Genomic DNA, 15,793 nt, shown 5'->3' with positions numbered 1-15,793 from the left:
CAGTGCTTGGCCCAAAATTGAAAATCTGTGTACCTTCCAGCAGCCCAGAGCACAGCAGAAGATACCCAGCTTTTCATTTCTAGGTCACTGGCTTATATCAGCTTTCCCTCAGCTGTGACCAAAAGGCGCTAACGTAAAATAAACCCACGACCCGAACATGAGCGTCAGAAACGAATCACAGAATTGTTAGGGTTGGAAGGGACCTCTGGAGATTATCTAGGCCAAGCCTACTGCCAAGGCAGGGGCACCTGGAGCAGGTGACACAGGAATGGGGTCAGGTAGGTTTGGAATGTTTCCAGAGAGAGAGACTCCACGACCTCCCTGGGCAGCCTGTGCCAGGGCTCTGCCACCCTCAGTGTAAAGAGACATTCTTGCTCATGTTGAGGTGGGACTTCTCATGTTTTAATTGCACAACAATCAACCCATACTTGTGGAGATTATTTGGCAGGTTCAGCCAAGGGAGCCAAGCACCCAAGTCAGCTGTTTGTACCAAACTAGGTGTAACTCTGTGAGACAAATAGTTTTTATCCTCTTTGAAAGTCTTCTCAATTTCAACACAGGGCTCAGAATTTATATTCATATTAATAAGAGAAATCTTGTTAGTTTTGCATATGGACAATTTCCTCTTTAATCTCCATTACACAGTCACAGCTGGGAAAATTTTATAGTTAGATAGTAAACATTTTTCTCCTCTGGCAAGATGTTTGAAATTTTGGAGAACAGACATCCTGTCATACCCTCTTTTGGCAACCTAGACTGTCTATGCTATTAAACCAAAGCAGCCCCAGTTTGAGCTGTGGGCCTGAGGCCATGACATGGCTCACCTGGCAGTGGCCCCTTAGCTACTCTCAGCCGTGGCTTTTATGATACTGAGGTGCATAAGGCTTTGTCCTGGCCCAGACAATGAAAAGGCAATGTTTGTTACCATTTAAACTTTCCACTTTTAAACAGAAGAATCTCAAATCTCAGAAGGCAATAACAAAAAATGAGAAAACCCCAATTTTAATGGACACAATGTATCATTCTGATAATACGGAAACAGTCTGTATTTGGTCTTATGTTTGCAAAACAATTTCTTCTCCATGTTAACCACATTTTGAAATGGGTATTTCTGGGCTGAAAGAATGGAACTTTTCATTTAACAGCTGTCAAAATCAGACTTTTCAATATTTCAAAGCTTACTCCTTTTTCAGACATTACATTCCTCAGAACCTACTCCTTTCTGTCAAAAATTCAGTGAATCACTACTTTTCGATGGCAGCAAAGGAAGAAAAGTTTTTTCTGAAAAACGCCCTGCCAGGTCTAATAAACTATTTCTCCGTCATGCTTGTCTTTGTCTTAAGTTTTGATGAATGCTGTAATGGCTCCATCCCAAAACAGCTGCATTAGAAGATGTGTCACCTATGTAATTTTTTTTTTTCTCCAAATGGGGCAATGGAAGGATTCCTGAATCATTTGGTACAATCCCACTAGAAGTCATATGTAAATTAAAAAAAAAAACAAAAACCTAGAAATGCTCACATTAGCCAGTTTCCTGGAGCCACTTAATAGCTGCTTCAGATAGAGATTCAAATCCTTCACTCTTTTATGTTCAAGATCTGTAAAAGGTAAATGCCACGAGTGGGGAAACCTGCAAAAGAAAAATATTCGTAAGCATAACTCTTATACTGTATTTGCTGAAAATGTTTCCAATTCTACTTAACAGAAGAAAGTCAAGACTTTCTAAGTGGTTTGGTAGGTAGAGGAAGGGATGGGTACAGAGTCCAGAGGATTTTTTACCCTCTCACTCTGGTTCTTCTAATAATTTGCTGATATTTTGTTTCATACTGTAGCACTTTTTCTGTCTAAATCATTAATTTAACAGTAAGTAAATAAATAAAACCTAAAAGGCAGTTATTTGCATTTTGTGATATCTAAATAATTAGCCCTTTATGAAAAAGGAAAGCACTGCCCTCCCCATTTTTTTCACTGTGCCCAGTACAAGAGATCTCTGATCTCAGTCCAGGGCTCATGCTATACACAGCCTTACAACAGAATAGTGAGTACCAAAGCCCTACAGAAACAATGTGACATTTGATGAATATATCATTGCTTGCATTTTTACCTCAGCTATTTAGAGTGTAGATAGGTTTTTCAGAGCAGGTCCCTGATCCCATATGTAATTTCAGGCACTAGCCTAATAAAAGCAATATATGAAAACAAACGATTGTCCATAGCAAAAAAATCAATCCCAACAAAAGCAATAGCAATAACAATGGTAAAAGTAATGATCTTGCTGAATTTTTATTAAGACGAATTTAATTTCAGTTTAGTAAATAAATCACATATGCATAGAATGGCCTTATGTCAATTTTCCAGTGCTTTGGTGGTTGAAAATGTCAAAACCTCACATTTTTTTACTTGAATCATCTTTGCATTTTAGAGACAATGCACATTAAATCAGTCAAAAGGTTAGATTTTTAACAATACACATAATCAATTTATATTAACCTTGCCCCGATGAAGGGTATTTATCTCTCAGGTCGAAGGAGCATTAGAAAAGCTATCTGTGCTAAATTGCACGTAATGGCTTTTGTGATATGGATTGCTAATAGTCAGATTCATAATAAACATTATGCTTTATGTCCTCTAATGTATGGGATAGAGGAAGGCAGAAGTTTTGATCTGGTTATATTTCATGTTCCACCACCCCCACACTTGTAAATAGTCAACTGTGTCTTGTTTACAAACCTCTTTTTTTTTTTTTTGCTACAACCTTGTTCATCCACTAGATCTCAAGAGGCATCTGAAGGCTTCAGACAAATGACTAAGGAGCTGTCTAGCACGTGATACATTGGAAAGGGACACTTGGCCAGCCTTTAGAAAGGCAGCTGGGCAATACTGTGAGGAAAAACTCAGGGCTGGTATAACTTAGTTTGCAATTAAACCAGCAAAGGACCAGGATGACAGCAGCATACTGTATGTTTTTATGAACTTTTCATTATTTCTGCCCATGGCACTGAAGGGTTGGGGCTCAGTGAGGGGCTGCACAGATGAGCAGCAAGAGGGGACTCTCGCCTTGTGAAACCACAGTGGCAGGACACATAAAGAAGTGGAGGAAGTGAGAGATATGACCCAGGATCATGACATAGACGAGCTGCACAGATAAAAATAGAGCCCAGGTCATCTGGCACACACAGATAGCCTGAGTATTCTGGGTTCCCCTCTGGGGCACAAAAGGACTTCTTTCAAGGGATTATAGGGAGGAGCTGTTTGGAAGCAGCTTAAAATGAATTAGACTGTGTAACACACAGAGAGGGCTCTGGCTGTAAAATGCAGGCCCTCAGAAGATTCATCCTAAGCACAGTGGCCAGAGGACAGAGAAACTGCTGACTGATAGCACCAATAACTGCTGGAGTGAAGGACAATATGAACCTTGTGTGGCACCAAACCCTTCTTTAGGAGGCCTTCGAGCTTTTGCTGAATTGTGTTTGTGGCTGAAACCAGCTTTGCCCTTGTGAGTGCTCTTGTGTTAGGAGAGGTGAACTTCCCAACCTGACATTCAGCTTTGCATCTACCTTAAGTGGACCAGAAAAACATAAACTTGCACCGTGTGCAGACATCCTCCACAAAGGATTACACTCCCTACTTGTCAGCTTGAACATTGTTCTGTGTACAAATTATGTCACTTGAACGTTTTCCTGGGTGAAAAGATTTTTGGCCTTTTACAAAACGATAACTAAATGCAATTAATAATCTCTCTGAAACCAAATAAAAAGGCGAATGCTAGAATGCAAGGGTTTGCTTGGGGCAGCTGTGCTTTGGCTTGTAAATATGGGCTGAATGTTCACATGTCAATAGCAAAAGTTCAGATTCTAAGAACTCTGAGCTTTTGCCATTAGTTTCTTGCAATATAGTCAGTATTTGGCACTTGTATGAAGCACTCATATTGCATTGTTTTCTCCTAATGAGACATAAATATATACAATTTCATGGAATCAATACAAAGCAGAAACCAAGTCCTTTCTGTAAGCAGTTTCAATTATTCTAGTAATAATAAACATTTTACTTTTTAAATCATACATTTTTTAAACTGATTTTGTGGTTATATTGTGGAACAAGGCTTTTTCCTTCCTTTGAAGCATCTGGCATCAGACAGAGTTGGAGCTTTGTAACACACAGATAGACTAATGGTCTGATATGGTATGGAAGCTTCAGTAATAATAACAATTTCCTTTTAAAGAAATAATTAGTTTTTTATTATTAGGATAAAATCTGGGATACATGAAAAGCCTCAAATTAATGAAGTTCTGTTAGAAAACAAACCAAAACTTTAATATTAAAAAACATGGCTATCAAGAAATATCATAAAATGAATTTCTTTAACATAATCTTGGAGAAAGATCATGCATTGACAGGTTACTGCTGGGACTGAATTATGACAACAGAGCCCTGGTGCTCTTAGAGACAGCCTCAGTATATGCAGATTAACCCTCTGTGAGTTCTGAAACACTCTTTGTGAAAATGTTGTGAGAGATTTTATTAAAAGTAGATTTATCTGAAAAATGGTTAGTACTACTTTTGAAATTCACAACAGGGTTTCTGAGGTCTGTGCATTTCTACAGAGAAATGTATTTTCTTTCAAAGGGCTCTGTCATAAACAGGTACTTGTTAAATATTTCATTTTACAACCTAAAGGTTAGCGTGTAAATATCTCCAAATCAAAATCATGATTCAAGCACTTGCAGTATTTGTTTAGTGAAATTTCGATTCTCACCAGCTGCTGCAAACCAGTTCATGTGAGCCACTCATAATGAATCAAATTGGAGTCCCCTCAGGCAGAAGAAAGATTCTCTAGAATAAACTAATCTAAAGCCATTTACCTGAATGCTTCTCACAAGCTTGAGGGAATAGAAAATTTGGATCTGAAATTCTTGGACTTTAAGTCAAAACCATGTTGTTTGTGGCTGTGTACTTCAGGTCAAACGCCAGACCTTTATATTTTTCAAGGATATCACTTGAATCTCAACTTGGTTCAAGTAAACTGCTTGTATTTTAGGCCACCTTTATGTTTTATTGTAGACAGAGCCTGAAGAAGGGCTTGTACCAGATGAGTCAGAATGACGGTGTGGAGAGGACTACTTTATTCTCAATGGAGGATTCAGTATAATGTATATGATATTTGTAGATACTTGTAGAAAAAATAATGCCACTTGTATTACTAAAGCCATGGTCAATCATTACCTAAGGAAAAGCAGTTTTACGTAAGATAGAAATAAACTGCAGGACTCACTGTCCCAGGAAACTGTGAAGAAATAAGATTCAGAAATGAAAAGCAGGAACAGACATGCACAAAAAGCAATATTCAGAATTATTGCAACTAATGACAGCATGTTTTTCAAAAGATTTTAAATTGAATGATGCAAGGCACAAAGTTTGGGTTTTGGAGCCAGGATAGTACATAAGATTATTGTATATTTCTCAGCTGGGGAATATGTGCATCTTTTTGTAAGCAAGTTGTTCATGCCAGCCAGTGTCAGAGATTGGCTTGTTTCTGTTCTGATCCAGTGTAAATATTCCAATGTAAACACTGCTTTAATATATGGATTTTTCTATGAGTTTTGATAAGCATCATGAAGAAAATAAAAACTATTAAAGGTCCCATCGTGCCTTTAATGGAGTCAACGCCACCTATCCTTTGATTTCAGGAATAGTTTTGTCAGGCCCAAGCTGTTCTCCCTTTTCTCCTCCCATTAAAAAAGGAACAATGAAAGCTAGACTGTCACAATAGTCTATGATTCAGTTTCTTCTGGGGCTGAACAGAAGCCTTGATAGAATACGTTGCATTGCCTTTGTGTTTCTAAAAATATGTCTGCCCTGCATCTTCTCACAGATCTATCTGAGCACAGAGAGAGCCAATTAACAGCAGAATAACATTCACTAATATGCTGCCTTACTCTGGGAGGGCACGAGATGGAAACTGCTTCTGGAGATGGCTGTGAAGTTTTGAGAACTGGTCGAACGACTTTTCCACGAAAGTGACCACGTTGCAGGTTTGCACCACCTGGACTAGATATATCTGTGTTGGGAAAAAGGGAGAGGCAGAAAAGAGAAATTATCAGAGAGGCATGTTAAAAAAAAAAATGCACAGGAGAAAATATAGGGTGATTTTAACAAAGAAAAACCTTCCTTTAATGTAGTGCCAAGTGCCAGAGAATTCAGTTTGTAATTCACAGTCTTTACCGCACAGAAAGAGAAACTTGCCTGGATAGCATACAACTCAAACACTGAAAGATCACTGCAGTGTGTGAAAACTAATAGTGCATCATTAAAGCATCATATAACAGCCTCCAGTTTCTATTAGGCTTCCTAATTTTGTGCCATGCTTTCCTTCTGGATGCTTTAATTAGCTTCTGATTTATTTTTCACTATAGGGCATGAACTGTTCTCCTTAATGGCTCCCTGCAAATATCTGCCTGCCTGGTGTTCTTTCTCTCTGGTAGCTCATTGCTTATGGCACCGCTGTTCATCCCAGGATCCCTTTAATGTGGTACAAGTAAATCTTCTATAAAGGAAGAGGGAGAGTATATAAGCTCTCAGAGGAGTCGTTAAAGATCAAGGCAATGAGGGCAAGGAAAGAATATAATACACACAGTGTCAGGTTTTTTGCTGAATCCCAAAATGGTGGCTCTTGAGATTGACTTCTCTGTGTCCAGCATCATCCACTCTTGGGGGACAGCCTCTGGAGCTGGAGGCTTTGCAGAGCCTGTCACTGACATCTGTACAAGCGCGTGGATCAAGTTATTGAGTTTAACAGGGAAGCACTCCAAACTTTCCCTTATTTTCCTGAAGAACAAACAAACAGAAGAGGCGTTATTTATGCCCCGGTTTTGCTTCCATTTCTTGATCCCTGTTCTCATGGAGGCAAGACCAAAAAAATCACAAATTCTAAAGCCCACCTCACACAAACACATACCCACATAAACACCAGTCACTGCTATTTGCAGCAATGCAGCACATCCAGCCCAGAGCTCTACTGCTTAAAGGAGTGCTCTTGCCATAGCCTATCTCATGGCTTAGCTTGGAGCAGTTATTCTTCATTAGCATGACACCATCAGAGTTCTTGCAGACAACAGAGACAAGCAGAACATTTCCACGTGTGTTTTGAGGGGTTCCAAGGTTGAACAACATGTGTTCATTTTGACAGTTAGGAGAGAACGCACTAGTTATTATATTTATTTTTGGTTGCGCTAACCTCACATGGACTTACACGTGTTTGCACAAGGCTCTTGGATTCAATTTGTGATTTAGCTGCGCATGATGTGTTGCTAAATCCTCTACCCAGCTTTTAAAAGCTCTATCCCTGTGGAACTGCTTAAGATGAATTAAAAAAAAAAAAAAAATAGAGGGAATTTTTCTCCTGGTATCTCCCTCCATCTCATCCCTGTGCAAGGGAAGCCAGAACACACTTCTGATTTCCTGGAGTTTTTAGATCCTTCATCAGAAAAGACACAATAGTTAAAAACAACCTAGATATACATGTAGATATGTACTGCAAATGTGTTTTAAAGTCAAAAGGAACTTGACTTGAGAAATAACACTGCAAGATAATCGTAGGTCTTTGAAGAGTAAGATGCAGTACTCATCAGAAAACACTTGCCCTCTTGAATACAATTGCTAATTGAATTGTTAAGACCTATTAATTTGTGATGGTAATTTTTTTCTGTTTCCCTGCTTATTTCTACAGCTCTCTGAAGATATTCAAGATAGGTTTTGATGTTATAGAACAACAATCCATTAGTTTCAGGCCATATGGCAGCAAACCTCTACCAAATTATCAGGGGTTTGCTGTGCTTTTTTTTCTTTTTTCTTTCTTTTCTTCCAGTTTTTTTTACTATATCTAAGTAGGTTACAAGGGCTGATGATATCCTTAACCACCTCCATCATCCCTTGTTCAAAGCTGAGCAAATGCTTCACCTGTCATTTCAAATTAAATTCTTATTCATGGGTTTCTCTGAGTGGGCTGGAGTGCGTAGGGCAATCATTTGAAATCAGCTCCATTCATCACATTAGCCTAATTTTCATGATCTCAGATGCTCTGGCTAAAGTCTGTAGCTTCACAGATGAAGCCACACCAGAAAGAATATTCCACCTACAGATAGTTCCCCAGCTCGCTGCCCCCCTCCCCCCTTCAGATTTTATTCAAAATAATGTGTGAATTTATCATGTACTAATCAGGCATGGTAAACTGAGAAGATGTATATATTTTTCTCAATGAAATGCAAGGAAAAGTATCTCTGAACTGATTTGGTTAATTATCTTAATTATTAATTACATTCTCCAGAAACAGATACATGCAGACTATTTAATAAATTAAACAAATTAACACTCAAATGTAAAACAAGAAAACAAACCTAATTTCAAAATATTAGTACAAGATCAATTCAGTGCTGATTAATTAGGCTGCATCAGAGGTGAACTTCTCCTTTTTAACTCTTACATACTTAATTTAATGTGTTACTGAAACACTTCCTAAGTCATTGAGATATTAGGTTATAGAATCTGTAACTGGCCATATAATAGCAAAGCAATTAGGGAATCAGCCATATTACTATAAGAGACACGATAACTTTTCAGCTAAACATGGTGCAATTTAATTCACATAAAGCAGACCTTAGCTGGTAAATTAGTACTGATTCAGACATCATCACTCTGTAGAACAGCCTGATATCAGAGTACCACTATTCTTTTCATGGGTCCTTTAGGCTTCTAAAATACTTTCAAAACCCAGACTGCTAATCATATACTTTAAATCTAAACAGAGGCTTGTTTTGTCATTGTTGTAAATTTTTCCTGTGAGTTATTTTAAATTATCACATTTAAAATCAAATAAAATCAGAAGTATACATTGTTTTCTCCCCCTCTTGATATTTTTTTTATCTGTATGCAGTACTCTTTGTTAGAATAGAAAACACTCAGCAATCCTTATATCATACCAGCAACAAGGAATTGAGAGGGCCTCTTTGTTATTCTGATGCCATCTCTGAGTGTGTCTTCACAGCAAGGTAAAACAGCTCTGGTTACTGTTCTCTGCACTTGCTTCCAAGGACAAACTGGGTTACAGGAACCCTCTTTGCCAAAAGCTGGTTCCTAACTATACAAGGAACAATGGGGTACATCAAACGCATGTGTCGTATCTTTTTGAAATTTTGCAGTATATTTTTGGCCTGGGTTAGTTCAATGACCCAGTTTATCACGCTGTGGTATCTGATTCCCCTTTCTCTTAGCATTTATTAAAGTTCATCCCGAGGACCAGTGGTTGAAGTTTCTCCTTGAACTCCCCCAGTTCCACATACACCTTCTTTTTTTCTGCAGCCACTTTAAGATTAGCAATAGTGAAAAGAAGTTGGTAAGGTCATGGGTATTCCTTGTCAAGGTCCTCTTGCTCCCTGGCCATTACCACCTTTGCCTGTGCCCAAAACTGGCTCTGTCTTAGCAAAGATGATAAAAGTGTCTTATTTATTGCAGAGCTCTGGTAGCCCAAGCTGCTTAGAGAATTAGTGCCTGATGGTCCATAGAAAGCAAAACTAAAGTGACCAATATGAAGGACATCAAAGGCACAGGTTAATCAGAAGAAAACAGGAATCTGTCATTAACTAGAGTAACATCAGCACTGAATCACAATATTGCTAACAGAGTTTTCAGGCACAAAAAATTTATTTTTCCACATGATAATAACTGTGCACATTGGTGTCTGACCTGCTTCTCAGAGAAGTGAATTAAATATCTGGGATTATTGAAAAGTAATGACTTTCTGCTTTTCACCTGCTGAATTGACTTTGAATTTCAGATTTGGTGCTCAGTCTTTCTACAGAACTGTCAAATTACAGTATCAGGTAAAATATGAACAGACTGGCTCACTGCTTGTGTAAACAGAGATGGATGAAAAGTTTGGTTAATGTTTTCAACAGTGACTAGTGATAGTGACTTGATTTTCAAGAAGCAGACATTTCTTATGGACTGGTATTCTGAGGGCTGGTGCTTGGATCTCTTTGGATACACCAGCATTTCTACACAGCACATACACTCATTATTACTGACTAGTTATTCAAGATCTTAGTCTAAGTATATGTAATAATTATTATTCACACCTAACTTCAGAATAATTTTCTTGATCATTTTTGATGTTATTCTGCTTCTCATTTCCATCTAGGCCTGAAAATAATTTAGAAGATAATGAGCAAAATTTATTTTCATGGGATTCTGAGATGTTAGTGAATGTTGTTTCATTTATATTCTACATCCATGAATTTACCAGGCTCCATTTTAAAACAAGTTGGGCATATGCCCCCAAAAGCCCTTAACAGAGTTTTCCAGAATATTACTGTTTTGAGCAACAGACCTTTTATAATTCTCAGTGACATTTATTCATGGACAGTTGGTATCCTTTCCATGTACAGCAGTGATAACCCTTCAGTTTAGTACTTTATTTCCCACTGTCATAGTATACAAGCAATAATCATATTCCTTTTACCGCTTGACTTGCTAGGCTTTAAAATCCAGGTTTACTTCCAGACTAACTCTTATCCCACAGGCTGAGCACATCAGGTACTTTCCTGAAGTGCATCTTCCAGTCTAGTTTCCCTACTAGTCCTCCCACGAGCCTCTCCCAGGACAGATGACATTCCTCTCCCCTGAGCTGGTGGCATGTGGAGTTTGTACAACAGCCCTCATAATGCCTTAAACAACTTCAAGGAGGAAGTCTGCCTTCTGTTCCTTTGAGGCACATATACCACAATCTTTACAAACTACTTGAATGCCACTGAAATAAAGTTTAGTGTTGTATTTTTGTCTCTTTCAGATGCCATCAGCTTTCACTGTGTTTTTTAGCTGCTTGGGAAATTTCTTGCTGAAATATCTGCAGCCACCTGAGAAACAGGGATTGACTGCAGTTTGAGATTAGTGTCATGCTTTGAAAGGAGTTACTGTGAATTGTCTAGTCTGAAAACTGCTGGCATTTGTGGCTTGGAGTGGATATGCTTGACCTCGGCAATGAGAGGTACCTAGCAAATGACTCCATTAATAAATAAGCAAAGACAGCAGCTGACCCAAGCAGCACCTCCCTCAATCAGGCTGCTGAAGATATGCAACGAGCTTCCCTGGTAATTGCCAGATCCATCCTGCATCTCTTATTCATGGGCTTCTATGAGTGGGTTATATTGCATGCTGCAATCAGTTGAAATCAGCTCCATTCATTGCATTAGGCTAACTTTATGCTCTTAAAAACAGTTTTAAATACCCCTTTAAATACACCCCTTTGCAGGCGCATTAAAAATGTCAGGCAGTGCCCCACACCATCCTGACATTTGAAGACATCTGCAGAAAACCATAGAGAAAGTTTATATCCAGAGGTAAGATGGGTTTCCAGTTTCTGGTAAAACTTTGTTGTCAGGGGAAGGGGAAAAGAGGGAGGATGAAGGATCAAACTGAGTTTCAAGGATCAAACTGAGTTCAGGGCAGATGCTGGAGAGACAACGATGTTTCGTTTGGCACGAGGTGCACGGGCCTGACAAGGAGACACAGAAACTCTTGTTTAACTCTCAATTGGTGCATTGTTTATTCACGACCTGAGGGTGTGACCTTCCAGAAGGCTGGGAGCTGTGAGGCTTAACACTGCTGCTCATCAGCTCCTAACAGGGAACTGACCCGAGGTGAGAAGAATACAGTGCACAAATGGGACCACAGATTGCTGAACATATCTTAAATCAAGAATGAGACTAAAGGAATTTAGTAAAAACACAGAATGCTTCACAATCCTGACAGGGGTCAGTATGTTACAGTCCAAACTCTGATAGAGTTGTTCTGCTGGCTAAAAAGGTGACAGCAAAGAACAAATTAACACTGTTCTGCCAGTGAATATTTGTGACATCGTTCATCATTTCACGTTGTTTTTAAACAACAGCAGGGGCAATGTCACTATTATTGCTCAAACTAAACTCAGAAAATTGCTAAAAGCAATGCATTTCTACAGAAATACAGAGAAATACTTTTCTCCTATTTGCACTGCCAAAGATTGGGATTTTCAGTAGATACATTTTATGACTGAATCTGAAAGATTACAATAACTACCTTGTACTTAGAACAAGCAATAACTTTCTGTTGGCAGTGTTTGACATTCCAATGACCACACTCCTTGTCCAGAAAAGAACATTTGAAAAACAATAAAGTGTTTTTGCAAGTAATTATAGAGAAAAAGGAGCTACAAACTGCAAGGGATTTAAAAGCTACTAGAAGCTGTGCTAATAATCAGAGCTTCCAATTTCCTTGTCTTTCTAAGGACAGCTTGAAAAATAGATGAATAAGCTACAGAATGACCATGAGAAGTATGTAACTGGATATTTTTTTAACATCAATATTTCGTATAACAAGCAGATAAGAATGAATTTTTCTGAAGGACAGCAATAAAGATGATGTAGATAACACAAAGCTCCCAAAAATCTCAAGATATTAACGTTCCTAGAAGTAGGTTGGAAAATGTTTTTACACAGGGGCAAGTTCTGCATGGATCTAGTTGTCAGGCCATCCTAAACTCTTAATTTTGGAAAGTGCCTGGATAAAATTTCCAGAAGTTCAAATACTACTAAACACAAAGCCTGATGTTCTGTCCATGTTTAAACATGTAGAAATGCTAATACATTTTTTTGACTTAACACAAATGATGTTCATATGAATAGAAATTAGAATAAAGCAGGAGAAAAAAAAGCTCCAAGAGAAATAGAATCCATGGAAATTCATGAACTAACATAAAGTGATTTTCTTCTTGCAAATGAGCATCTATAATACAAACATATCCTAAGAATATTAATGAACAAAATACTCACTCCAGCAATACCTGACTTTTCTATGCGATGTAATGATCTCTATGGACAACAACAAATCTACACTTCAGCATTTCAAAGGAAATTGGAACAACAGCTCTAGAGTTCACTGAACACAGCAAAAAATGCAGTTTCAAATAAGAACAGAGCCCAGAGCACAGCAGAGGTCTGAACCATTTTGTTGATGTGCAGGAATTGAGTGGAATTTCCACTCTGAAAGCCTCCATTTCCTTAACACCATCCCTAATCTAATGGGAAGAAGGAGATGTTGGTCTCTGAGTCCTACCAATAATCTCTCAGAGCTGAACAGGATTTCCTATCCCAAATACAAACCTCTACCAGACAACAAAGCACATCAACCCTTCTTACTTCCAAACTCCTGTTAGGCCACATCTCCTTGCAAATGCCTGCTGTTATTCCACATGCTTTGGATGAGGAAGACTGCACATAAATTCTCTTTCTGAAGTCCCTCACCTTCTTTGCCATACCCCTCAAAATACCCACAACTACCTTGGCCCAACTCGAAAGAGCGTGGAGGTTCAACTGCCCTGAACCAAGTCTTCATCCTCAGTCTCCCAGCTAAGCAAGGCTGCAGTGATGCCAACATCAACTATATCTTACCCAACTGAAGAGCAATACTGATCCTTGCCACCTCCAGAAGGGCACCAGCTCTGAGCTTCACGTGACACTAACGCAATTTTCACTCTGAAGACTCAGATTTTCCTATTTGTTATGTATATCCCAGCCCTCTTTCACTAACTAAATGAATTGGATTTTTCACCCATGAGAGACAGACACAACCACCCAAACTATTTGACAGAATCAAAACTTTTACAATTTAATTAGACAGTGCGTGTTTCCTATTTGAAGTGGAAATGTAAGCCTGTAATTTGGGAATATGTAAAATTTTAAAGGAAAGGATAAGGTAGGAGTTGATGGTAAATGTGAAGCTGTAATTAAATTTTAAAATATAACAATCTTGCTAAGGGACAAGAGTGAAAGCAGATGAAAAAAACAAGTGTTAAAGGATGAGGAACTCAATGCTATTCTGTGTGCAAAGTAATGGAACAATAGTTTTGTTGGAGAAGTTCCTCTCCTGTTTTCCAAAGAAAGTCAACCTTAAAGTCTCTAGGTCTCTGTTCCAGCCTTCTCTAAACCTGCTACCTCAGTTTTCTCAGATTCTAGCAGATTCTACTACATGGGAAGGAGACATATAAACAGCATAATTCAAACTGCCCAAAACTTTCATATGGGTCCCTGTAACAGTAATGAGACTGGTCCAGCTGTTCCAGCTGAAGCTTTCATCTCTTTTATCTCTTGCACTGTTCCCTCTGGCTGTACTGAAGGGCAGGGGGATTGCTCCTGCCTCAAGGCAGTCTGCACCCTGCAGAGAACTGTGCTGCCTTATGGGAATGTCCTTTGGGGCTTGGAATTTTAAAAGAGCCCTTCATTCAGAGTCCAGTGCTGTGAACTGGGTACGTGTCCTGCACTTGCACCAGGGGAGGCACCAGAGGCTTGTTTTGCATGTGTACGGGGTGTCCAGGGAGTGTAAATTCATAGACTGGGGAATGATGGTGCTGCTCAGGGCAGGCTCTGACTGGGAGGTTTTCTCTCATACTTTGCCTAGAACAGGAAAGAGAGTTTTCAAATCCAGACAGTCTCCACTGCTTCCATCTACGGCATCATCACATCAACAGCTGGAATTATACGGAATGCAGAGGTCTGACCTGAGAGATCAGGACTGAGGCCTTTAAACTGACTTTATGCACATCACCTGCAGCTCATCAATAGTCCACAGTTATTATCACAAACAAGGGAAAGGTTTCTTTATCCTAACACAAATCAAGCTTCAAATGTATCTATATTCACATACAATGCTTTTCTGTGACTGATCTGCTGAATGTTTGAAAGGAAGAACCAGTACTGTTTTGCAGATGGAGAAACTGTGACTAGCAGAGAGAAAGTAACTTGCCTGAAGCAACATAGAAGGACAAAAGAAGAGAAAAGGGAGTAAAATGCAGAAACTGAAGACTCTCACACAGTCCATTAACAAGTTGAACCTCTTTATGCAGTTCAAATCCATTTGCATATAATTGCTGCATTTAAAAGCAGAGAGAAACCAGGATGGTTTCACCATGAAAGCCTAAGAAATCTCTAGGTGCTGACTAAGTGACTTGATACAAGTGTAAACAAATGAACAACTGTTTCTTCCAGAAATTTGAGGAAATCAGTTATAACATGCATAAGGAATGGACCTTTTAAAAGTAAACATGTGAAGACCAATTATCCTTTTGTGTAATTTCCCTGATTACAACCTCTTAACATAACAGAAAAACTGCTTCATGTCTGAAGAAGATAAGGTTACTAGATTATATTTTGGTTTTACCTTGTAAAGTAGCTTGTAGCCTGGAGATCTGAGTCCTGAGGACGGAGGTTGTCATACACATATTTCAGATCCTGGATGCTGTTTAGCTCAGGCAATCCTGCATGCAGCATCTTAAAGTAAAGAAATATTAGATCATTAGTCCACTGTTCTGCTGAAAAGAAATTTAAGTGAAATGGGGCTGAGGAGAAAAGGTTTTACACCAAAAGTTCTTCTTGGAAAACATAAAGTTTTGCTCATCTGAAAAGTGTTCCTGATGCTACAGCAATGCCTGGAATACTGAAGTGAATATACTGCACTGTAAACCTTCACACTGAGGGACCAGAGAGAGGCATGGGTCAGAATCCATGATCCATTTCAGTTATTTATCTTCTCTTCAGGTACCATAACCTCAAGGTGTTAATTGCTCAGCCTCCTTCATAGCCTTCTAACAGTGATAAAGGGGAGGTGACCAAATCCAGCCACCTGAACAATAGTAACCACATTTCTGTTATGCTCACAGTGTTGTCTTTGTCCTAATTCAATTTAGTGCAACATCACCTTCTCATTTGTA

The 15,793-nt window shown here is 38.8% G+C and overlaps 1 protein-coding gene across 1 annotated transcript in view; it reads right to left on the bottom strand.

Moving 5' to 3' along the window:
- Positions 1–15,793, bottom strand: part of PIK3C2G (phosphatidylinositol-4-phosphate 3-kinase catalytic subunit type 2 gamma) — a 195,393-nt gene that overhangs the window by 37,137 nt on the left and 142,463 nt on the right. The window contains exons 25-28 of the mRNA XM_027665212.1: positions 15,244–15,353; positions 6,633–6,825; positions 5,937–6,058; positions 1,522–1,630 (exon numbers count right to left, since the gene is read on the bottom strand). Coding sequence (XP_027521013.1) covers positions 1,522–1,630; positions 5,937–6,058; positions 6,633–6,825; positions 15,244–15,353 — 534 coding nt within the window. The remainder of the gene's footprint in view (positions 1–1,521; positions 1,631–5,936; positions 6,059–6,632; positions 6,826–15,243; positions 15,354–15,793) is intronic.

Source organism: Corapipo altera, unplaced genomic scaffold, assembly GCF_003945725.1.
Source record: "Corapipo altera isolate COAL_440 unplaced genomic scaffold, ASM394572v1 1, whole genome shotgun sequence".
NCBI lineage: Eukaryota > Metazoa > Chordata > Aves > Passeriformes > Pipridae > Corapipo > Corapipo altera.
Note: the sequence above shows the minus strand (reverse complement) of the source record. Positions and strands in the feature narration are given on the sequence as shown.